The sequence below is a fragment of the Coturnix japonica genome, chromosome 2, assembly GCF_001577835.2.
Source record: "Coturnix japonica isolate 7356 chromosome 2, Coturnix japonica 2.1, whole genome shotgun sequence".
NCBI lineage: Eukaryota > Metazoa > Chordata > Aves > Galliformes > Phasianidae > Coturnix > Coturnix japonica.
In genome coordinates, this window is record NC_029517.1 from 97,300,256 (window position 1) to 97,326,677 (window position 26,422).

Below are 26,422 nucleotides of genomic sequence, written 5' to 3' on the forward strand. Positions count from 1 at the left end.
AAGAAAGACATTGAGGCCCTGGAGTGTGTCCAGAGAAAGGCAGCAAAGCTGTGAGGGGTCTGGAGTACAAGTGTGATGGGGAAAGCTGGGATTGTAAGGTCTGGAGAGGAGGCTCAGGGGAGACCTTACTGCTCTCTGCAATGACCTTAAAGGAGAAGTAGGGCAACTAGTGATAGGATGAGAGGTGATGGCCTTAAGTTGTGCTGGAACACATTCCGGTTGGATATCAGGAGAAATTTCTTCTCAGAAAGAGCAGTGCTGCAGTGGCACAGGCTGCCCAGGGAGGTGGAGGAGTCACTGTCCCTGGGGGTGTTCAAGAACAGTGTGGATGTGACACTGAGGGACGTGGTCAGCGGGCACAGTGGGAATAGGCTGTTGGTTGGATCGGGGGATCTTAGAGGGTTTGTCCAACCTTCATGAGTCTGTGAGAGGAACACTGTACAGCAAAGGCACTGAAGCACCCAGTGCACTTCGTTGGGTGAGCAGCCAAGTATTTGGGGATGAATCTGCTGCACCATACCTAAAAGCCACCTTGTTTAGATTACAATACCACTTGTGAAGGGGTAAATTTTACTGTGGTTCTCAGGGCTGAGCTTTGGCAGCACATGCAGTGGTGCTGCAATGGTTCTGCTGACTTTGCAGGGGTGTGAGCTCTGGGGGACATCTCAGTGCTGTGGGTTGAGGTCACCTGGGTGTGTGCCACCACCACAGGGTCAGATTGGGTCCTCCAGATACACCCATGCTGTGGCTGACCCTCTGCCCAGCCCCACTTTGGAAGGATTCTGGTAGAGGGGAGCTCAGCACTCCAACCTGTAGAGCAGAGCCAGCTGAGTCGCCTTTCATAGCCCACTGGGGATGTGTGTCTTTGGGCCTGTTCCAATGTGCAACAGCACAACAAGGAGCTGATGTGTTTTCCAGTTCAAATAGTTGAAAACTTTCAGACAATTGCTTTGTTCTTAAACTAAACTCTGGTCATCCCCACGCCATTACCTGACATTGCACAAATAAACCTGGGACCATACTGCTGTATGAACAGAGCATTTTTATTCTCTTTCATTGTAGCTCTTACCATCTCTGATGGTTCACAATTCAGTATATACACTGTGCATTGCGTTATCTCTGCTTATACTTGTCCTTACGTAGACTGTAGTGACAAATTACTTTAAAAAGGAAAAAAAAGTGCTCAGTTTCCTTTTACACTGATGTTATGCTTCTCTTCAGAATGAGACAAGTGCAGGCAGCTGTGGCAGTTCAAGTTTTATAACTTCATTAATGTAATATTCCAAAACACTCCGGTACAGTGCATCAAAGTGTGGCAATTCTGTGACCATTATTTCCAGTTATTTTACAATTAAGTGCAAGACAGAGGGAAAAATAAGACCTGTCCACAGAGTTCTCTTCAGCAAAACCCCATGAACAAATCTGCCTGCGCTTCTGCCTGACACGAGCCTTAAGCTTTCTTTGGTCTGTAGCATGATGTTCACTGAGGTGGAGCGGCCCTCGATGTGGTCATGGATTAGGTGGAACGTGCATCCTTCCAAAGCACAGGGTATTTCACAAGTTCATCTGGGGCTGCTGCTTTGTGAAGGGGGAAAAGTAACACACAGGCTTGTCCCCAGCGCACGCGTTAAGTTGATGAATCTAATGTTCAGTGATTCGCTAACCGCTTCTGCCCTGCTTCCCTGCTTCTGCTGGCTGAGATGGGTCCCTGCTGGATACACGTGCTGATCAGTCACTCGTGTGTCTGTGCAAGGAATGGAATAAAGTGCTCCCCTCGGGGCAGGTGGGCAGGTAGTTTGGTTAGTGCCACAGGGCCACAGGGCCCTATGGTGAGGGCAGCTTAGGGAAAGAGGGGGAACTCAGATTTCTGTGCCTTCCTCCAAGGCACACAGAAAACCCACCCGGATTATGGATGAAGTGAGCAGTTTACATCTGCATGCAAATGGGTGATGCTAAAAAGCAAAAAAAGCTCTTCTCAATTCTTGTCTTGTTTGTTGTTTTTTCCATCATCTAAAACCACAAGAATTCAGATCAAGAACACAAGCAAATAATCACTTGCTTAGCATTTTGAACTGAGAGATGGGGCTTAAAAATGCTTGGAACGTGGCTCGTTTTTCATTGCTTGTTCGTGGTTTTGAATGCTGTGTGCTGAGTCGGCCTATCAGCAACCACCCGTCAGGCAGTGAAATACAAGCATCTTTGCCGGCCACATTTCTGCTCAGCTGGTTACCTTTGTAGGGCACGCTGTTTGCTGCTACTTAAGTACCAACTGCACGCCGGTTACTGCATAGAACAGAAGCGTAACGACAAGTTCCTTGGGTACGGAGCCCGTGTTTTTGACAGATGCAGGTCAGTTGAGGCTCATCCTAATGCTGCAGAGGGGGAAGATATGCCATGCCCATAACTTTCTGATCTCATTCTCTTCACGCATTCGGATAAGGTGAAGAAATGCCTGGGTGTACATAAGCCTTTCAGGGAGCTGCATGGAAGAAATGAGTCGTGAGGAAACAAATATGGAAATGGCAGCAGGCACAGATGTCTGAGTGAGAAGGATGCAGCGGGTGGGTCTGCAATGCGGGGTCCCGCTGGTGGACAGAGCAGGCAAGGAGTTATAAAACATGGTGGGTCCCATGTGAGCCAGCACGGCGGTACCCAGCGCTTGGGGCATGGGGGCAAGGAGGAGGAAGACCAGCACTTCATAGCAGGGTTATGGCATTAGTGAAGAGAGTAAATACTGGCAGCAGAACAACCTGGTAAACGCCCCTCTGCCAGACAGGAATTTTCCTCTGAGATGCAGCATTGTTGTCACAGTGGTTCGAGTATCTGGGCTATTCTGATCTTTGGTTGCTCGAATCAGATTCATTCCATGATTGATCACATCCAGAAGCTGGAAATCTCATGTGAAGCGTCACAGTCCGGTCCCAGTGTGAGTGCTCACTCCTGGACACGTTTCTTCAACGAAAAGATGTAAATGTTGAAGTGTTCGCTCAGCTGCCTCCCCTAAGGACAAACCACAGAGATCAGCTTGGCACACGGACCACAGATCAGCACCTCTCCTCTCATGGTCACAGTGGGGAGCGCTCAGCCCCATGCACCAACAGGGCTCCAGGTGTGCCTGGAGCCCTGTTGGTGCATGGGGACCCTCAGGTTGTGCCCTTGGCTTTCCTCTCATGGCGCACTGATTCACAGATGGCATAAATCGTGGCAGAGTTGGACCCAACCATTCAGTAGTGGATGTTGACCAGGTAACCCCATTCTGCTCCTCACAGACTATCCCCACATTTGTGCTTGGGTAAAGCCTGCTACAGTGGCAATATCTTCTGGTAACAGGGCCTCTTTCATAGCCAGGAGGAAAAATCCTCCTGTCCCAACAGCATATCTTCAATAAAAGAATGCTGAGCAAATCCCTTTTAAATGAGGTCTTTGCCATGCAAGATGTTTTATCTGAACGCAAACCCCCATTAGGACATTTCCTAAGGATTATTTGACAATGCTTTTTAGAAAAAAAAAAGGGTATTAGCTGAGAAAAAATGAATTACAGCAGTAATTCAGATGCCAATAAAGGACAAAACTGATATCTGGCAGACACAGAAATGTGCTGGAAAGACTGAATTAACTGCAGAACCATTTGGATCTGCAGCATAAGAGATGCTAATAGAAGGCCGTGAAAAGGCGAGAAATTTGAGCAGCCGTTTTGCCTGCAGATTCAAAGTTCACCACCTTATTGTAAGAAAGAATCTGACACATTTACTTCCTACTTTACCTTCCTGCTTTCTTCGCTCAAGTAACCTCAGGAACAGAAAGAGCAAAGATGAGAGGACATCCATGCCCTATTGATCAACTATATGCAGCACGTGAGGAGCCGATAGCTTAACACTCAGGCTGTGGGACAACACCCCGCCCAGACAGCACAGACACCACCCCCAGAAGGCCCTGACCCCCACAGTGTGCACAGCTCCCCCTGTCCCCTTACCACACAGATGCCGTAGTGCACGTGTGCAGCCGTGACCAGCGCGGTGAAGGCACCCAGCACAGCTTCCTCCGCTTGGCCCAGCAGCCCTGAGATGGCTGCATAGACCACCAGCGCCAAGGGGAACAGGAACCAGTGCAGCAGCTCTGGCTGTGTGCTGCTCATCTGGCAGATGATGACTTTGCACTGTGGGAAGAAAGGCAGATGGGTGAGAAGTGCTGGGGCAGCCGGCTCACTCCTAACAACCTGCATCCATTTTCTCTTCAGGTTGTTTTCGATGGGGAAAAATAGGCTGGGTCTCAAAATGGAGCCTGTTTCTACTAAGGAAACTGCTATCGACAGCCTTTGTGCCTCATTGTCTGTGGTTCTTTAAGGACCTTATTGAAGGTAATTTAAAATATACTCTTCTTTCAGGGAGGCAACGTTTTGACATGCCACACTTTATGAGCTGAAGCCTGGTTTTGCAAAAGGGGAGTTTGTTTGACACTATGTGCTTTCACACAGCCTCATAAAGTTGTAATCCTAAATCAAATTGCCACCGCTTAATCACTGGGAGAGCACAGTGGTATTCTAATCACATGGCGTGGAGAGATATATTCTGGTTCAGTGTGTGTGTAAGGGAGGGGAAATAATAGGCCTCTTCTGAACTGTATTTTCCTGTTCTAGCGCTCCTTCCTATACCGCATCACCCACCTCAACAGCATCGCTTCCCTTTCTTAGTTACAGTGACAGGCTCTCTGGGGTGGAGCTGGGGCCTTGGGAAAGGAATCCCACCCAGAATGGCAGAAAAAATGAATGTATGAATACGTTGAGCTAAAAGCAGATAAATAGCTTCATTCAGAATTTGAATATGGTTAAAAACAGATGTTGTGAATCCTGGAAACAATGAAAAAATGAAAACCTTTTCCTGTGCAGTGTTTAAAATCCTGTAAGAGCAGCAATAACAGTCTGAATGAAATCTAACGATAGGGGAAAATAATGGCATGAAGAATGTTCAAAAATGAAAACCTTTCAATAATGCGATATGTGTCTGTACATAACATAAACTGATTTGCTTACAATGAATTATCAGTATGGATGATGAATGTTTCAAGTAGCACCAATTCTACGAGTCTTTTAGGAACCATTCCAGACATTGCTAAAGCAATCTCTCCAGTTCATGAATATAGGCCATAATTTCTGGCTGAATAATTGCACCTGTCCCAAGGTTGGATTTCACATTGCTTTAAATCATTATTACACCTTGTTAAGTATATTACTCAATCCTTCATAAAGATTTACGGTGAGAATTTGGAGCAAGGCAAGCTTAGTGCCGAGCGGGGTTGCAGAACCTCTCTCACCCCTCTGCCAGGCCGGTAGCTTTCATTTCCAGGCCCTTCTGCCTCTGTTTAACCAAAAACATGGGGAATGCCCCATCCCTCAGGATGGGCTGGATGCCTTTCACCTGCCTTCTTGTGGGAGGCCATTGCACAGGTATGTGCAGTGCAGACAAGGACAAGGCGGCCTGTGGGAGCACAGAGAGAAGATGCACATTGCCATGACAACCTCCCCCTGCTGCGGGGGAGCGAGGGGCCAGGGGAGGTGAGAGGAAACGGGGGCCTGGCTTTTGCTTTTAAATGTTAAAGATTACAACTAATACACATACATTTTTTATGCCCGCTTTTTAAATGTTATACGTTTCAACTAACATGCATACATTTTTAATTCCTGTGAGTCTCTCATACTGCAGTACATGCCTCGGTTCAAGGAAAAACAAGGCCTCACGTTCAATGCACTGCTCTCAATGCCTTATAAACTGCAGTCTATGGTGAAGCTACTGCTTCCAACCCCTACAAGCTGCTGTCTGCAGCACGGTCTTATTCAGAGCAGTGAGGAGGAGATGCAGGACCATCTGATGTGCATGTAGCACGCTAATGGGAGAACAGCAGGGGAAGGCTGCAGACAACCCGTGCTCTTTATGGTAAATCTAAGCCTGCGCTCAGCTTTACTGTACTTGATTCCTGATGTGCCGGTGCACAGCTGCTATATTTCTGGAACTAAAGCCTCCTCAGGTTGTTCATAAAACCTTGAGGAGGAGGATGGGGGAAGAGCCTTCATCAAAATATCCTTCTGTGGTAAAATAAATGCTGCAGCGCTGTGAGCTCCTCAGCCCAGCCAAGTGCTGTGATGTATTTTGGTAAGAAGGAGCGTAACACGGAGGAAGAGGAGCAGTGTGGGCGATTCTGCTGAATTTTAACTAGTTTCTGCTCCTTCTGTTTATTCACATAAAAATAGAAGTCTCGCTGACACGAAGCTGTCTCTAAATAATACCATCACCACAAACATACTTACAATAACATTTGAGAAAGTAACCCCAACCATCCATAAAAACAATCTTGGTTGCTTTGCTAATATGTTGCCCGGAGATAAAACCACCCAGACTGTAAGAAGCATGAAGAGCAACAGAGGTGACACAAGAGGTAGGAGTCCTTCATACAAAGAATCATTCTTCAGTGTTTTCCTTAAATGTGCTCTGCAAATAAATACAACGGTTTTATGGAGTAAGAAAACTTATCCATTCCATTTCCGCACAGTAACTCCAGCCTGAACTCAGCCCAAGAATTCATCTTGCAACACAACTGCTCGTACAAATGTGTTAGGTACCCAAGCTTTTAAATAGAAAGGGTAGGATACCAAAGGAACTGGGCTAAAATTACACTGCTTTATTCACATAGCTTCTGGTCAGCTCCACTCTCTCGTCATTGTCTGGCAGTGGACTCCTTGGCTTGCACACAGTGAGCTGTGATAGCTCCGATGTCGTCAAATGCACAGCATGCAAATTTACTGTGAACTCAAAACGTGTATTTTTAGATGATTAACTTTCCAATATAAGACAGGAAATTACTTCAGCCAATACAGAGATAACACAGCTGAGCACATGGCTGGCAGGTACTGCTGTTACTCTCACTGAGAGGAGACATGCTGGACAGTCCTGCTGCAATGGCAAAGTGCAGCCTAAAGGTAGGGGGTACCTTTTTTTTGCTAACTAAAGTAATGGAAAATTTGTGATGCATTGTTTGTTTGGTTTTTTTTCTTCTTGGATGTTTTAAGCTGCTTTTTAGAGATAGTACTAAATAAAGGTAGCGGAGGACTGTATTTCCTGTCAGCTGGGATAATGGTAAATGCAGCATCAGAACCTTTTGCATCTAGTTTGCATTCTCACTCAGGCAGAACTCACTCACTGAGAGGTTATAAAAGCAGTAGGAGCTTTAATGTACTAAAGTTCACTATCATTAAACTGTTTCTCATGAGCGATTCTTTGTTTGAAGTGTACTGGGAAATGTCCTGTTTTAAATCTCTGACTATCTGTGTTTATAAGAGCAGCTAGACAAAAAGCCAATAAATACTTTCTTCAGTCCTAAAAAGAATATTCCTTTGATAAAATAATGACTGAGAACAGACAGCAGGATGGAGAGAAAGAGCATTACTGGAAAACTCAAATTCCTCACCAGCACATAGCTTGTGTGTGCATCCATCAAGCAACTCCAGCTGGATGTTTAGAATTAGGTGCTCTTCTGCTTAGAGGAATGATAAAACTTGCCAAAAGGCCTGTGTCAGATGATGACATGAGGAGGCAAATGCTAAGCAAAAGTCCTGAAATGAGTGGAAAGAAAATGGTGCTGCCCTCCTCCTCCCAGCCCTCCCTGATGCCCTCACTGAGGGCAGGCTGTGATGGGATGAGGGCCTCTTAGGAGCTCTGCATAACTATCATAGAGTCTCTCCAAAATCAATGTGCTAATATTCATTGCCACTAATTCCTTATGATAGGGAGTGACAGTCTCTCCCTCAGGAAGAGTGGGCTCTGAGATACCTGATGTGACAGGTGAGGGAAACGAGCTAGCAAATACTAGAGGAAGGCAGACAGCATTAGTAAAAATAGGCCACCGGAGTATACGCGAGCTGTGTATGAAATCACTAGGTGCAGCAAGCCAACTCTTAGATGTAATCACAGCTTGCCACCTGCCTAGCCCATATCTGATGGCAATTATCTGCAGCCTTCATACAGAGAGAAGTTTTACAGGAGGATCTGAAAGACAATAAACTCTTTATGGAGTGGAGATGATCAGCTACGTAATTTTGCTTCAAGCAGGTAAAAGTCAGGAATCACATTTGGCTGCAAATAAAACACACCGTTTGTATCTGGAGGGCTTTCATTGCTTTGCCATGCGGGAACAGTGTGAGACTGCCTGAAGAATGGCAAGTGAAAGGGGAATCAGGGAGGCTACAGACATGGGAAAGAAGCCAGTCAGCTGCTGAAAGCTGGACTGAAAGTAAAGCTGTTGTACCATCTTAGTACAGCTGGCTGAAAGTCTACATACATTTCTCATGTAAGGAAACCATTAAATACACAATTAAATGGGAGGGGGTAGAAATGATTTAATGTTAATTCACTTACCTGTGGATGTTGTATAGTGTCTGTGGAAATGAAAGGAGTAAACTGAAGCCTGGAAGAAAAGAGAGATTGATATGCATTGATTTACAGTCATGGTGGGTTGACGGTCCCACAGTCTCTCGTATGACAAAAGAGCCGATGATGTGCCATTGTAGAAACGTCATGGTACTCTAGTACTCATCACAGGATGCAAATGAAATTCAGAGGCTTTGGGCAATAACAGAACCTTCCTTATTTTCCAAGAGTTAGCTGCTAGAAGTAGTTGCTGATACAGATTTTCTTGTGCAATGAGTGATAAGAGCTGGAAGACTTTTAAAACATGTGATGCCGCAAGTCGGTACGATCGGTTGTGTGCAATGCAGAAAGATCATGGCCCCATTTTGCATGAGCTGCTCTCTGTTCATGTAGAGAGAGACAAGTCTGACACCAAAAGCTTTCCAATGGAATATATAAGGATAATTAATCTCCAACAGCGCTGCCCACATTAGCGGAAAAATAATAGGTTTATAGTCCAATATGCTGAGATTCAATTAATGAGAGGCTTTGCTGAGACAATGGCGTAAGTGAATTAATTTTCATGATATAGCCATCATTTTGATGAGTTGCTTTTAAAAAAAAAATACAGCTGTGACCTTTCTGGAGCTCAGCTTTAACCAATAAAGGTCAAGGAATTTGCCTATGTTAACTCTGTGTCTCTGTGCCTTGCTGCTGCCGAGGACCCAGGAGCAGGCTGAGGACCCACGTGGTGCCCCATGCAACACACTTTCATCTCATTATTAGAATTATCGCAAATTACAGCGCAGCAGGAATGGGCACAAGAAAGAACCATTTCAAATTACTCTGCACCAGGGTCAGTGCTGCATAGTGGAATCTCAAGAAATATCGATGTTCAGCACTCAGCCCTCATCAAAGATGTACCTAAGTCTTAGCATGGCCAGAGTGGCAATGCAGGAGAAGGAAAAGCAAAATTGTAGGGATAATAGAGATCAGAATTGCTGGAAAACAAATAAACAGGGATAGAATAGATATTCTATTTCTGCAGTCTTTTTGATTATCTTTTAAAGAGGAAGAAACAGAGAATTGGAAACAGAATATCCAGCCTGTAAGTCATTTCAGGTATTGCATTTTCACGTGTTTACTTCTTGTTGCTTCTTAAGACATGTAAGATAAAGAGCTCTGCTTCTTCACCATGGTGGAATCTCCGTATCATACAGCTGAACACTGAGCAACTGAAGTAACAGCCCAAGTGTTTTGTAAATGTATTTACAAAATTTGCAAGCTTAGTCCCTTCAGAATGATCCGTGTTTCATGTGCGCTGCAGTTATCTATGTTTCCTATTAGGCAAGGAGGGCTGGTTCAATAAAAGCTTGAGTAACGTACAGCAGTTCCAACATCTGTATCACATTAGAGCAGACATGAGACAAAACACTGACTCTTGAGGTTAAATCTAAATTTCCTGCTGCAATCCTGAAGTTTGATTTGTTAGGAGAAAAGCAACCAAGAGGAACAGAAATAGAGACTGGAACTAGAAATAGAATTCAAAGCCCAATGGTTGCCAGCAATTTGTTATTTTTATGAAGTGCCATTTTAGTTAGAAATAACACACTGACCACAGGCAATCCCCAAGCTGTAGCTGAAAGTCACTTTTGGATCGGGACAGTTACAGCAGCCACTCCTCTGTATTTTTAGGCACCTTCCCTTTAACAAAGCGAGCGCAAAGGATGCAGCAGGGAAGGCAAAGGGTGTTCCCCTCTTTCTTAAGGGATTTTCAAAATTCCATCATTTCCTACAACACGTTGCTCTCCTCCATCGTCTTTTAGCGAGGGAGGCCTGGCTAGGGGGCTGCTTTTGGTATTCATTAAGTCTGCTTTTTAATTGGTATTAAGAAGCCCTTTGTGCCCGGGAGCTAAATTACCGCTTCCGCATTGCTACCATTCCCTGCTGGTCCAGGGGACAAAAGGTACAGCCTGGAAAGCCACTACCAGGCTGCCCCTCAGGCGCTGGGCCAGTTCTGTGCTGCCCAAGGGACAGCCTTGGTGCTTTCTTCTATTATTTTTAATATCCTATTTTATTGCAAAATCATAACAAAGTCAAGCTGAGCGCATTAGAAGTTTGTAACACGCTACAGACAATTTACATGTACACAGGATTGTAGGGGTTGGATGGGACTTCCAGATATCGCTGAGTCCAGCCCCCATATGCTTGTTAAAAATATCCCTGCTGGTGCAGTATTGTCTGTTTCACCTTTAATATCTTCCCCAGCTGACTAAAATCCAGAATCCCTAAGGTAAGAAAACAGCTCTGCTCTGAGGGCAGAAATACAGAGCACAGATGGGTGGCACAGATACACACAGGGAATTCTTGTGTCAAGCTGGGCATCAAGTCCAAATCCTGGGATTTAGGCACAATCCTGTATTCAGTCCTGAGCTTTTCAATATCTTGTCTCACTTTTAGGGGAAATAAGCATTTGCAAAGCTCTTTATCAGGAATTATTTTGTCCATATTAAAAAACAACTACTACAAAAAAATACAACCCAAAAGCAATCGGCGCATTCAGGATTACAGGTATGTCAGAAATGAAGGCGTATCTTGTATTCTAAATGTGAGTAGAGATGTGTGTAGAGATTTCTATATCTGTGAACTTACAGTTATGTACACAAGCACACGCACACTTATATACGTGTGAAAAGGACAAAAAGACAATCCCCATCAGTTCTAGTGACAGCCTGAGGTTTCATTTGTTGCTTTCAGTTTCACTTCCAAGACTTCTAAGGTGTTACTTATGTTATACTTCTGAGTGAATATACAACAAAAACAGAAAAAAACCAACCAAGCAGTGATGGGCAGCGCAGTACATTTGTCCACCATGATAATCTGGCAGTAATGGCAGTGATGTATTTAAGTTCATTTACACAAAGGTACCTTAGGGCATACCCCAAAGCCTCCTGGTGGCACGAAGACTGCAAGGCTTATCTCACCATAGAATGGTGCAGCCACTTGGGTGACTTGCTTGTTGTAGAGAAAGGGAGTTTGAGTCCAGAAACATTTGCCAGGGAAGGCAGCTCCTAATTGGTTGTGGACACAGATAACTGCATGTTCAGTTGTCCACTCTACTATAAAACTACATTTTCCTGCTATGTAAAATTGCCATTTTATAACCACTGAGTAAGTGAAGAAAACTCTTAAGCTTATAATTTTCAGACTTAATTGAGCCTGTAAATTCTGAATGTATTAAGTAATTTAAGAACAGATGAAAAATAAACCTGGACACATTTACACACCGTCAAAGGATTTTACATGATAAAAGGGCACTGTGTAAACATGAGTACTGCGTTCATGCAACAAGTTGATGGAAGTTTGGGATGTTTAGTTTTGTTTGGTTCACCCCAGAGTTTCAGGGTGTAACTCTGCCACCAAACCCCAGAGCTCTTGTTTTCTGGGTTACTGTGGCTATGTTGGATGGGTTACTCCAGACATGAACTTCAGTGCATTTTATGTAGACCTGGAGTGACAGATGAGCATTTCACACCCTTTTCTTCAATGAAGCCTTATACAATCTGTCACAGCAATGCTTTAACAAATGGTAAATTGGTGACAGAAAAGTAGAAGCCAACTCATGTTCACTCCACTTTTAAAACAAGGCTAGTCAGGGCCTGTAGGAGTGATAACATTTAGAAAAGACATAACTGAGCATTTAATCACTTAAATGTCCACCAGTGAGGCAGAACAATCAGCCACTTTGCAAAGGGAACTATAGAAAATCAGTGGAGAATGACTTGCAGGCATGAAGCAGAAAAAAAATATACAATTAATGTATCTAAGAAAGAAAAATTCCTTCCACCATCAGAAGTGTATTTAAGTTGTCTTTGTGATCAGTGCCTTGCATTGCTATGAAGGCTCTCAACATCACCAGTTTCACACTGATGAAGCACAACACATCCACTCTATGCTCTGGTGATCTTTCAACCACGAAGCATAGTTCTGCAATGGCAGAGGAGAGTAGGAACCTTTCTGTGCATCTAGGAGTAGTTTTTCCAACCGTAAGAAATGAAGCTGATATGACTGATAACACATTGTCTTTTCATCTGCATCCTACCATAACTTCTTCTGAGCCCTCTGGTCAATTCTGAACAAATTTAATAGCTTTAAAGACATTTCCTGTAAGTTGCCTGGAAATAAACAGTCAAGTAAAGGAAAACAGTTACATGGATGTTTCCAGTGAGAAGGAGATTGCAGCCTGAGCTCAAATTTTATTGCATATTATAAAATCTATTCCACAGAGAGCTACTATGTGTGTCTTCAGTATGAAAAAGCTTCATGCACCCATCCCAGGTCACGTCATTGCAATGTGAGACAGAAACCACGATCAATTAGTAATTCTGCTCCTTAAACTACTGACGTTTATCTGTCAGTGAAAATCTTTGCATGAAGTCCATAACATCTTTTGGCATCGTATTTGGTACTAGACTGCATGTAGCAAACGGATTGTTTTAAAATGCTCATTGTAAATATTTTATATGGCTCTCAACCTGATAAGGCAGCGACATGGAATGCCTGGTATTTGGGGCATCCTGGAGGGGTGAAAATAAATGACGGGTCTCACCCCGGTGGTGCCCTTTGAAGAGACCCTTGTTAGCCAGATAACGCTACAGGACAGTTGTGGTTAAATCCCAGCGGGGCTTTTGGAGTGTCATCCACAAAAGCTTTGCTGAGAGCAACAAGTAATTAGTTCCAGCTGAGCACACAGGCACATAACTTTAGTAAGGTCTGGCTACTCTCACGCTAAGAAGGGAAAAAAACAAAGGTATTTCTGTCCAGGAGGCAGTATAACATGCTCTGGAAATGGAGAACAGCCTTTTTTGTTTGGTTTGGTGCTCAGCTAGGTGTGTGTTAGGGGGCATAAGGACTGGAGCTTCAGGATGGAATTGCATTCACTGCCTGCAAAAATTACATGTTCCTATTGACTGGGTAGCAGAATTCTCATAGAACAACACATAGAAGTTTCTCAGCTTCACAAGGAAGGCCTCTGAGGGCACTTTTCAAGAGCTGACCTTCCTACAGGTGTTCACTGTGTGCTAGAGAGTTCCCAGGGACGTGTGTAAAGCTCTCTCTTGGGAGGTTTTCATAAAGCTTCTAATCTAAACACCAGTATCACTGTGGTTTTTATGTATATCTTTGTGTGTTCTGGCACCTGATAAAAACTGCATTTTGGGGGAGTGAATGTCACCTGGTGATACCGCAGCTTCCACTGAGGATGTGCCTGGAGTGGAGTTCATCCTCGGGTTAGATGTGGGCTCTTCTCTTTTTTTCTTTTTCTCCAAGAAACTCCAGGAAACACATCTGAAAAACTCCACTCTTGTGCTTCTTGTTTGGATTCCTTCCCACTATAAAAGGTACTTGCTAAAGCCCAGCTGTGCTCAGAAAAGTGACAGCTCAGCAGTTGAACTCCTGTTGTGCACGGAACAGTAAAAGCACAAAACTGCAGGCATGCTCTTGGCCGAGTATCGATGGAGCAGACATGTGGGTCCATTGTTAGGGCGAGCACTGGTGACTCTTAAATGCCATCAGATGGTTAAGGATAAGCCAGTTAGGGCTTAATGGCTCCTCTCAGGGTTCTGGGAAACAAACTCATAAAAAGCAGTGGAGGCCCTATTGCAGTGCTCTGTCCTTGGTGTGGGCTATGTCAATGCCTTTTCAGTAGGCACGGCAGGGCCCTGCAAGCTTCTAAAAGCTTTATATATCCAGATTTATGGAGCACAGGTTATTCAGTGATAAAACACTTTAAATACTACTGTTGAAAGGGGATTCACACCTGTGACAAAGCTGAAGTGCTTTCTGGATCAGGCATACTTTAAACCTATGTTAAAGTTATAATTCAGCTGCAAAAGTTACCCTGCTAATGGCATTATAGACAAAGTGCAAGAAACAATATTTTTAAAGCAATGTTTTGGCTCTCAGTTATGTCTCCTCTGCTTGGGACAATGATGGAAGAACTACTCAGCTCCCTGCTTATGAATCCAGCCATGCAAGTATACTACATCAGACAGATGCAATGCTTCTTCCTACATCTAGGGGAACATTCCATCAATTTTCTCTTTGCAGTAGAATATGAAAAAAGATGCTCACTTCTGTGGATTTTATCATGCTGACGTGCCTTCCTAGCACAAATCTTCTTAATACATTGACTAGTTTGAGTTAAACCTTTACCCATGACTTCCCAAGTGCATCCAGCTCCTCACTGAGGCGGCTGTCACATGCCTTGACAAGAGGAGCAGAAATGATGTACACAGCGTGGATGGAGCTCTGCACTTGCAGGCCCAAGCAGCACGGCTCGCTTAGAAGCCAGCACCCATCTCTGGCTCTGCAGCACGTCTCCCAGAGCACACAGTTCCTTCTTCCCACCAGAGGGCATTTCTTCACTGGACATGACCAGGTTGATCCTTGCATTGCCTACTGAAAGGGCAGCCACTGTTTTTTCCCTTCCCTTTCTTTCTTTTTCTCTGTGCTCACAAAACAGGCCTGACGAATAAATAGACTGCTCAGCCTCAGTCACACAGGGTCAGTTTCAGATGCTGCAGTCATCTTTGCAGGCAGGTGACAACATGAAGCTGTGCAAATGCAGCAGGTTCAGAAGCACCCCAGGACGAACTCTGGCAGCCCTTGCTGGGAGTTGGAGATGGGTGATGGCCTATGGCCTTTTCTGAAGTTCTCTGTCAGACTCAAGGCCCGAATGCATTTCTGTTTGCCTTACCTGTGCCAAACCCTATGTTTTGTGCCCTCTTGTCATTACTTGTAAGTTCATATAGAAATCCTGGAAAAATACATATGCCAGCTTACGTTTAGCAGTACAACTCCTATTAATCACCCCCACTCATGTCAGCTTGCAAATGGCCAATGCTTACAAAAGAAAAAAGAAATTTATAGGCAAAATAAGGAATTATCTAATCAAAGGAATTAAATAACAGTAAAGTTCTCCATGGATTCAGGCACTTACCTATAAGTAGGATTACTAATATATCTGTAATGTAATAACCAAGCAGGAAAGGCTTCTGCCAAACTTCCACACCCACAATGCCAGTGAGCAGATATGCTGCTATTAACACCTACAGGAAAAAAAAAGACAATGTGTTTTTAATCCTTTCCTCCTAAAGGCACAGAATTTTACTTACCATTTCAGCACAAACACTACATTACCATATGATAGATTTTACCATCTTTTTGCTTGCTTTTTTTGGTCAGATATAACTATGTTTTACTTCATTCACTTCTCTGTATCTAAGCTCAAGGGTCCTGCCCCATCATTACACAGATTTTAAAGGATTTCATTGAATGGGGCATCATAAAACTCTATGTGCAATTGCCTGTGTGAGAACCAAAAGGGGAAGAACAGGCACTAGAACAAAAAACATGTCTTAGGACTCTGAGAAACATTGGTCTAAATGAAGGATGTATATAATGAATTTTACAACCCACTACAACAGAGGTAACATTTGGCTCTCTAAGGATACTGCATTATGTTATCCATAAGACATAACAGATGAACTCTTAGCTCCATCAGATTTGAGGGCAAAACTCCAGCTGGCTTTGACAGAGCCTGAATTTACCCTCACACGTTGCACTCCGAACAGATATTTTTGGCGAGCAATAAAAGAAGATCTTTGGTATTATCCGCTATTACAGTCAGTATTTTTGGCAGAACACAGGCGGGTATCACTGTCAGATGTCAGCACACCTCTAGGAACAGGAGCGCTGAGGAAACGTGCTGTGTGGGGAATCCCCTGCCCTGGGATAGGGGGATTCAGTGCTCCCAGGCTGAGGTTGTCTCTCATTTAACTGACATTGTGTAGTAGGAGAAACACTCCTTGGCTCTTTTGCACACAGGCTCATTTACTCTGTACTATGCAGAAAAGAAATACATTTTCTCATCTTTGTTGAAAATATACTGGATGCATTTACAACTTTTTATGATTCCACATCAAATGGCATCATTAATTGGTTGATATTCAGTGTCACCAGCGTCTTACAACAATATGAACTGCTCATGCCTTGTGATACTTTCCATTAACACAGTACTCACACTGAACATCTAGGGGGTACAGTCACATAAATGCAAGTTTTGCACTGAAAATAAAGATGGCATTTTCCTAAAATAATAAAAATCAATGATTTCCCACAAGTGATTTCACTTTATAGCTTTAGTGTGATGTGCAATTTTTCAGTTTTCCCTTTTTTTCCCAGTATTTCAATAAATAGTTGAAGGTGGCACAATTAGCCTGTTTCTTATGTTTGTTAATTGGTTTCTTATGTTTTAAAGAAGCTCATTTTGCATTCATACACACTGTGTGTGGCGGGTGAACAACCAAACACACACAGAGATTAATGAACCAAGTAGCATTTGAGTGGAATCATAATCAAGTGGCTCAGAAGGAAGGGATCTGATGCAGGACATGGGCTTTCCCCTCTACCCATGATATCACCTTGCTCCCACTAAATCTCACAGTGTTCAGGAAGATGCCACAGCCTCCTCCTTTAGGAATCAGACGGGAGGAGAAACCATCACGGTCCTTCCAACAATATGACACAGAATCAATGAATGATTTGACTTGGAAGGGGCTTCTACCAGAAACTGTCAGGATGACACAGTGCCAAGAGGCTGCTCCTGTTCCTCTCTCTGCTTTCAGAGGAATAAGGGCAAGGCAGCCTTGTGCCCTGCTCCTTGATGCTGGGCCCACCAACATTCAGCCCTCCGACTGACCCTCCTTCAGGTGTATCAAAGCTGTATCTCCTGTTTACATGCCATAGCTTCCCATAAATGGCTGTTTGCTGTAATCAGAGCTAATGGGAGTGCCAGCTACAGCTCAGCTACTGAAATTAGGTTACCAGTTCTGATGAGTCATCAACTCACAGAAAAATGTGATCAGCAAAAGTTCCACAAACATCTCTTCTAGTAATGAGTAGAACAACAGCTCTTTTAACACCACGGTTAATGCAGAGCCAGTCAGAGGACCATCTGTGTTTATATGCAGATAAGTTAGGAGCTGGAATGGGCTGCTCAGGGAGGGGATTGAGCCACCATCCCTGGAGGTGTTCAAGAAACATTTAGATGTTGTATAGAGGGACGTGGTTTAGTGGGGATATATTGGTGATAGGCCAGTAGTTGGACTAGGTCTTGGAGGTCTTTTCCAACCTTGGTGATTCTATGATTCTGTGATTCCATGATTCTAAGTTACTTATTTACACACTTATATTAAAAGCAGTACTTCTGAGCTTTGTAATGATAATGAAGTCCAACTTTCCTGGATGCCACACATTTGAAAAGCTGGAGCAGAGGACCAGACTAGCTGAATTTCTGGCATGCCAATGCAATTGCATAATACTGCCAATGGAATCATTTAAGACAGAGCACAGTGGCACGCTCGTGCAGCAGCACAGCTAGGAATGCCATGGAGGAAATCGTGAACATGGGAGCAGCCTGAAAACAGTCTGCAAGTGCTGCCTCACCCTCTTCCTCTGAATGTGTCTGTGGCAATATCTGGTGGGTAAGTTGAGGGGAAAAAAAAACAAAGCAGCAAGGAGAGCATTTTCTTTCTTGTTTCTCATTAGCCATTTGCTGGTGTCCTTGGTATCCAGTCACTAGAGGTGTTCAAGGCCAAGTTGGATGGGGCAACCTGATCTAGTGTGTGTGTTATTCAGTGTCTGACAACACTGCCTGTGGGGATGGGAGGGATGGGGGGGTTCAATCTACCACCACTGGTGATGATTGTTCTACTAAGCTTAAAAAAAATCCTTACATTTATATGCTTATTATTTTGACAGCAATTCCTCATCAAAGGGGAAGAGGAAATAACACTTGTTAGCACCTTGCACCCAGGATAATCAAAATAGTTTACAAACTCTACCGAAATTAAGCCTCACCACAAGTCTGCGAGGCGGGGAAATGTTATTACATTATTCCCCAGATGGGAAAGCTGCTGCAGGGGCCTAGGTCACTGAAAGGCACTGGAAGATTTAACAGTACTGCTCCATTAGTTGATATCCGCTCCCACATTTAAGCACTAATACGGTTCTGATGATGTTGAAATCAAAAAGATCTTCTAAACACTCACATATTTATCTGCAGTGATCATCCAAGCAACAAGTGAAATTGGTTTGAGCACAGGCTGAAAGGACTTCACTGAGAAGCCTTGCACAGATACGGCAGAAACTCGCAGACCAGCTGGCTGCCTAATGTCTTAGTGCTCAGCCAAGTGCTTCTCCCCGGACCTATTTTGTAGGAGATGAAACAGATGCACCACATCTGGACCACCGTCTCCGAGCTGTTCTCAAACCACTGGATTCTGATTATGTTTACAACAATACATCTGCAGCCGTTAATTCAAATACTATATTTCCATTAACACACATCTTTGAATGTTTGTCAGACTTCTTTTCAATTATGTCTCTCTGGCTGTACCTTTCATCCCATGCCCGGGATGGGAATCTCACAAGTCTGGGAGTTTGCTCTTCAGGCTGCAAGAGCCTGGCTATCTCAGAGACTAGCTAGTCCCAGAATCCAAGCACAGGGCCCTTGGCAACACACGATGCTGCTGCCACTGCTAGCACTCATTTGCACTTATTTGCACTGGTCGTGTTTGTGAAGGTGTCCACCTTGTGGTAGGGCTGTACACTGGGCAAAGAAGTCAGCTGTGAACTGGCTGTGGACTGATATATTATTCACATTTCTGAATCATGTTCACATCATTCCCAAAGAAGAAATCTTTCAAGGATGGAAATCACCTGACAACAGTTAATGCTCGCTGAATAGGTACGATGCTGTTTATATTACCACATTCATAGTAAGACTTAGGAGAATTGGTCAGGTCTAGTAACGTACAGTTGTGTAATTAATAAACGCTGTTTGGACTAATTTGCCTAGTGCCTTAGAACCTAATTTTGGTGGGAAAATTGCTTAAAGCTTTGGAGCACATAACAGTGTTTGTTAATTTTACCAATCAAATGCAGTTAAGTGATGCTCTCACGCATGCCATCCAGCTGCTAGGATTGCTGCAAGTCTGCTTTTTCCTACAAGGCAATGAATCCCTGATGCTGACAGTTTGCCTGAGAATATCCTCTCTTTGCATATGCAGGAAATTTTTCTGCATTACTTGTAGGGTTATTCTATTTCACATTCAACCTTTCAGCCAAATACATTTGCCTTGAGCTATATAATTTTTTTTCTATTCCGGTAATATTATGAAAACACTAACATAGCTAAAAAAAATAAAAATAAAACAGGAATGATAAATACTCACCACTTGGCTCAGATCGTATCCCCAAGGAAGAAAAAGAACTCCTGTGTTATATTTCTCCCAGTGTGAACACATAAAGTTAAACAAGACAATGCTTAAATACATATACATTGTATATACAGAAACTCCAGTCTTCCCATTGTCCCGGGAACAGACAGAAAAAAAAGAGAGCACAAAAATGGAGGTAGCCCAGCTGTCCAGCCCATGGTCAAACAGTTCTCCCAGAGGACTACTCGACTGAGTCCTTCGAGCGTGCTTCCCATCTATGGAATCTGAAAAGGTTGGGAAAGAAAGAGAAGCAAAGAATTAGAGCACAAGAAGAAAAACTCTCCCATAGACTTTATTACATATGTATTTCTCTCTCTATATATATGTATACAATTTACTGCTATATGTACCTGGGAAAAAAGCACTTTTGACAGCAAGCTGAAGCATAACCTTCTCCTCAACAACAATGTATTAGGACCGCTCACAAAATATTTACCTCGGTTCTCGTGTAATGTTGTTCTTACCTCAGTTCTTCTATTAAAAGCCACTATCCTTATCCTTTAGAAACACATTCAGAAACATTTGTCACAGAATATCCTGATTTAGAAGGGGCCCATATGGATCACCAAGCCCAACCCCTGGCTCCACACAGGACCACCCTATATGTGAGAGCACTGTCCAAACACTGCCTTGACTCCAACAGCTCAGGGCTGTGCCCACCGCCCTCTGGTGCAGACTCTTTCCCTCACCCCCAGCTGCCCCTCCCCTGACTCAGCTCCATGCCATTTCCAGAAAAAATTCTTAAAGATTACTTAGTGTAATTTCAAGGAGTATGTATTTTTTATTCTCATTTTAATTGGAAGGTACCACAGCCAACAATTATTGGCTGTTGATGGCACCATTAACCCTGAGCTGACTGAAGGGACAATTCTGCAGAGTGAGACAAAAAATCCACAGCTGCTATAGATCATACGCAGCTTCTCTGGATTATTTGGCAGCGCTCTGGGTTTTGTTTAATGTAAATATACTTCAGAGAACTAAACCAGAAAAACATGGAAATTCATTTTGTCACAGAACGCAGACTATCTTCCTATTGTCATACCTACACAGCTGTGAGATATTCTCAGCTCAGATACAAATCTCTTGAGGCAGTTCTCACAGTTCTAAAAACTAAAGACCTTAAAGCTCTCCCTTCTCAAGCCGCATTCTCCATTAACATTGCCATTGAGTTAGCAGCATCTTACTGAAACATGCAGAAAGAAATCTGCCTATAAGCCTGAGGTTACCTGAATAATGTGTTAGAAGTGCAGAAATTCTTTAGTCTATTAAGCAATGCTTCTGAAACTTAGCTAGCAAACAGGTATCTAAACATTTCTAAGCACTGTATGGTCTTTCATGTTTCAGGAACATCTATCCCAGATCAGAGAGATTTCAGATTCAGGGTTAGTTTTTTTTGTTTGTTTGTTTGTTTTTAAATGAGGATGATAGAGGATTGGTCTGTTGTAGTGGCAGTGCTAAGTCATGACCTGAACCAGTGATTGAGCACCTGGTGGTAAGGCAGGGCCAACCCAGGGCAGCTCAGGTACATGCAATGCACCTGAGTGACCAGAGGGTTGGAGCCAGGATCCACCCCTTCCCAGACCTCTTTTAAGGGTTGGTAGTTGAGGCAAGGGTATCTTTCTGAATATCCCTGTACACAGGAAGCCTTCTTAAGGTAAGTAGTTTCTTTCCTTTGTTTCTCTGCCCATAGATGTATCTGAGCCCTCACACGCAGCAGCCTAGGATTTCACTTCTCTGTTGTTATTGCTATGCTTTCTATCACTCTACAGCCTATTTGTAAGTTATTTTTGGTTTCCTTGAAAGGAAACTCACATTAGATACTAGACTACATACATCACAATGAGACAGTGGCTCTTATGCTTTAGGAATATTTTAGTTTAAAAAGAAATCTTACACTAATAACATCAAGAAACATAGTGCTTCTAATTATAATGCATGTGGGAAGAAATACAGGAACTTTCCAAAGAATACATAAAACTGGACTTTCACAAAATCTTACTCCTTTTTTCCATTTAGTTTCACTAGCTTTTCAAGGTATTGAAAGTATTTTCTGTTTTAGGTGTCAGTTGGAAATCATTTATGACAGTAACTGTGTGCCATAGTGGATGTATATTGTCTCACGTTTCCGTTGCTTTAGAATTCTCATATTATTTCTCATGAAGGTTCACAAATCTTCAGTTTTATTAAAGTTTATATAACTTTTAAGCAGTGGAATTCAAAATAATAGCAAAACATAGTCTGCTTTATGAGAGAGGAAAATAAACCAAACCACCTTAACAAAGAGGGGAAAAAAGAGCAGCATGTTTGGGAATTTGGAGAGAGTAACTGTGTCATTAAAAAGAAGCCGGGAGAGATTTAAGTTGCATATTTGGTTAGTTACTATGGCTCTTTGCAGTCTTCCAGAGGGAAAACTTTGGCCATGGAGAATTAAATCTGAGACTAAATATTTCATATAGTGGCTTGGGCAGCAGACGCAAAAATCTACATATACATCAGTTCATTACAGCTTTTACTGTCAGCATCATGTTCACTGCCTTCCAAGTAATAGGAACTATAGTCCTCGCTGGCAAAATCTGCTGTAAGAACCTCCAAAGCTCAATATCCAGAGAGCTTTTAGAGATGTCATACAATAATAGCTCCAACATGAAATTCCCATTTATGAAACAATAGCTACTTGATTAACTTTCTCACAGTTGCAAAGAAAATAGTTGGCATAAAAGAAGCTGCTGCTTCTGATAGTGATTAAGGAAAGTTGTTTTAGGAAATCTGACTGTTAATCAGTGTTAGGTGATGGTTGTCCCAGTCATGTTTGTGGTACAAATGGAAACTAAGAAATACTGCAGAAAGTAATTTTGGCACAAACTCCAACTTGAATCTAAAATGCTAAGGTACTCAAAGTACAAAGGGAAGTGTCTGCACAGTAGAGCACACCATGGTTAATGAAGATGGCTCCACATGCGTGAGTCACACTAAAAGTGCTCAGCATATGTAGAACACAGTCATCTAGTCCAGGTAGCTGAGGTGTGGCACACAACTACATGGCTACACTGCACAGCACAGTATCTTACAAGAACCAGTTCCAGAAGAGATGATACTTCCATGTAGCACAATACAATGCATGTAAATATACTAGCTGGAGTCCTTCCCCCCCCCCCCCACCCCCCAAAATGAGCTCTGTTGTACTGAGTGCTTTTTTGGAATGAGTTAGCTTTGCAAGAGGAAGTATCCATCTGGTGCAGATGTCACTCTGATACCTGCACCACTTTACATCTATATCTGAACTTAGTGAGGTGTAGCTTCACATGGTAGCACAGCAAGGCATGCTGGACCTTGAAATACTATCTTGGTATACTGGTAAAAGTAAATATGGAACATATAACCAAAGATGATGATGATATGTTATTAAAGAAAAGCAGCCCTAGGACAAACAGAAAAAAATGTACCTCATCTCCATTAGAGGCTCAGGCTAACAGAGCTGCCCACACATTCTCTGCCCAATAATTTCTCCATTATGACTCTTTTGGAACCAGTACTAGTGAGCTAGTAGGTAAAACTATACGAAGCACTAATTCCATTGTACAGTTCCATTGTACTTTACCTAAGGCATAGGCACAGAAGGTGGTAAAAGCACTGAACAGCCACACCCAGGTTGGAACACGTCCAGGACTGGTACCTGAAACAAATTGGGCATAACTGTGTTTTTAAGCTTGATCATTTTTATTGGAGCAAATATGTGTCTTGTTTAGAAGTTTTACCATACAAATATGAATGGGAGACTTTTGCCTCGGTCAAAATAGGTAACCCTTTGGGTTAGGTCAGATATTAGTACCTTTTATTTCCTTTTGGTAAGGTGCCTGGTAATTTGTAATGAATGCAAAGCTGAGCAAGCTGAATTGGACCGAACCCAGGGTTCTGTCATTGGTCTGTAACCCAAGGCTGTCTTTGCTCTTTTCAAGAAGTCAGCGTTATATCCAAAGAACATTCTGTTTAAACTATCCATAACCCAGTAAGGGCTACCACAGCAGCCATCCATGTGCAGCCTATCACCCAGCTCCTGCATGTGAGCCCAGCACCCAGGGTTGCAGGGGGAGGCTGGCACCTGAGGCAGGGCCCCTGTCCACCTGCCCCTCAGCACCTTGCACTGACAGCAGGAGAAACAAGATGGCATTTCCTGGCTCCTAGCTGCATGTTTTCAAGCTGCAGAATGAAAGACAGCTGTCCAGGAAATTAAGGCTTTTATTTCTGATCCTGTGTGTGGAATTGATATAGGTTACTCAAAAGACTCATTGGATCACATCAACATTTTCAATTTAAAAATGCTGAATGTTGTTCTGTGAAGCTAAGAGAAGGCCTGCAAACTACACACAAAGGAACAAACTGTGTCACAAATACCTTTGTGTTCAGTATGTATCTACGTGATACTGTTCTCCTGTCAAAAGTTCTGTGCTGGATTCTCTACTACTACAGAACTTGGTAATTACCAGCTGTATTGATTGAAATGCAAGTGTTAAAGCATGAGTATTGGCAACCCAAGCTTCATGACACCTCAGAATGTGATGTTCATCCAGGATTATTTTTGTACCAGAACTGCTAGCACATTGCTCCGCCCACAGAATTGTTATATGAAAAGTACTACAAAAGAGAACCTCCTGAAATCCAGCCACAGGCATACAAAGTTAAATTTTTTATTTATTTTATATTATCATAGAGTTCAAGCAACACATGCTGAAACTTATATTTAGGGATGAAATTAAGTTTTTCCAATAAAAATGGTCTGAATTTATAATGCCATGTGTGAGGTCAGACCCTACTATACGTACATTAAAGGAACGAGAGAAAGATTCAGGTATCTGTTCCACCTCTATCATTCAAAGTGTGATATAAGCAGCTTTGTAATTCTGAGGAAAAAATAAATTACAATATGAGGATACTTACCTGAAGCAGTGTAGTCCCAGTCATAAAAAGATATCAGAAAATAATTAACTAAAATCATGACAAATCCAGAGAAGGTGAGAAGGTTTGGAGCAATCCATAAAGGCACGATCTGTTAAAGAGAAAAAGAGAAATCTAAGAAATCGGGCTTCAAATTAGAAGAGCTATTTTGATGAAATGTTTTGTATTTTCATCATTAGATAAGAATCCCAAGTAAAACATCAGTAATATTTAGATTTGTGAAGGCTTTTCCATTCTGAATTTACAATCCAGTTTTTGTTCCTGAAGCAATTTATCTTCACATTTGCCTGATCTTTGAGACTGCAGCGAAAGCTTCAGTTAAAAATGTTATATTTTCTCAATTATGTGCTCTCCTTGTTTTCTCTGACACAAGGGAAAGCTTCTCATTTCTCTGTGTAGCATAAACGAAAGTGGCCTGCAGCACCCCAGTGTGGCAAGACAGCATCAGCGTGGCAGGGTTTTGTCAGGCTTCCTACTTCCAACTGCAGCAAGGAAATCTCTTCTGCAGTATGTATGTTAATAATTCCCAGCTCAGAACAGCAACAAGATCAGACACTTCTCGGTTCAAAAGAACTCTGTATTACAAATAGCTCCCTACTTCTCCAGACAGTAACTTTCTGCAGCTTTAGCTATAAATCATAAACATTAGATTAATTCATTTTACTTTTTGGAGTGTAGAAATGGACTCTGCCGCCTCCTAAGCCAGTAATTCTTTGTCCCATTAACCCTTCTCAGCCATTAATTTCCCGTGACTTTTGGGGTATTCCTTACACTGCTGTAGGGGTACTTTCTGGTAATGCTCTTTCCAAGTTACCCATTTGCTCCAATATGTTTTCTGAAGTCATATACACATCTTTCTGTATTATTTTTAGACAGAATGTGTGTGCACAAATATTGTCCAAACAGCAGCCACTGCTTTACTCAAATACCATTATCAATATGTGCAAAATATAAAAATATACTGGAGGTTTATAATCAAGTTCTCTGGACTGTTTTAGGACTGGAAATGCATATGAAGATGTATTTCAACACTATAATGTATTAGAAAGTGGTATAAGTGTTGTAGAAAAAGAGGAATAATAACTTCGTGTTCTAATATCTGTTTTGAAATCCAGCCTGTTAATTCATTTGGAATAGGTAAACGGACAGATGGATGAACAGATATGAATTTATATACATTTCATACATCCTAAAAATTGTATGTAAAATAAGAATGTTGGACTGATTAATCGTCATGATTAGATCCTTGCTTTGCTGGTACACTATGACCAAGGAATAATATTCCAGATAATCAGCACACTTTAAGGATTGCACGCTGTTACAGGTATGTACAGTCCCTTTGGCTAGTGGACGTGCAATGAAAAACAGTTACAGGAGCTCTGTCCTTAGGAAAAGAGCCCCTTCCCCAATTACAGTCACTGTTTTAATCCTTCCCTGACATAAACTGTCCTTGCATTTGGAAAATATTCCAGTTGCAAAATCTCAGTTCTCTTTCATTGTGTTCAGTGTCCCTTATTCTTTTGTTAAGCATTACACTACTATTGCCCTATTTCATAAATCATAAATTGAAAGGTAGTAAAGAGTAACTTCTCAAACGCACTGGAAAAACAACACCTGACTTTACTCACACTGTAGTATACTAATTAAGGACACCTCTGAATCTTTACTGTCTAATTAACAGGCATTAGAAAGCTAACACATCCGTGCACTACATGATTAATGCAGCTGGAG

At 42.6% G+C, this 26,422-nt stretch overlaps 1 protein-coding gene across 1 annotated transcript in view; it reads right to left on the reverse strand.

Annotated features, from left to right (window-relative positions):
• Window positions 1-1,022: 1,022 nt before the first annotated feature.
• Window positions 1,023-26,422, reverse strand: part of LOC107310144 (ethanolaminephosphotransferase 1-like) — a 38,125-nt gene continuing 12,725 nt past the window's right edge. The window contains exons 3-10 of the mRNA XM_015855512.2: window positions 24,674-24,782; window positions 23,337-23,411; window positions 19,694-19,962; window positions 15,397-15,505; window positions 8,406-8,454; window positions 6,302-6,482; window positions 3,974-4,156; window positions 1,023-3,000 (exon numbers count right to left, since the gene is read on the reverse strand). Of these exons, the coding sequence (XP_015710998.1) occupies window positions 2,935-3,000; window positions 3,974-4,156; window positions 6,302-6,482; window positions 8,406-8,454; window positions 15,397-15,505; window positions 19,694-19,962; window positions 23,337-23,411; window positions 24,674-24,782 (1,041 nt within the window). The 3' untranslated portion in view covers window positions 1,023-2,934. The remainder of the gene's footprint in view (window positions 3,001-3,973; window positions 4,157-6,301; window positions 6,483-8,405; window positions 8,455-15,396; window positions 15,506-19,693; window positions 19,963-23,336; window positions 23,412-24,673; window positions 24,783-26,422) is intronic.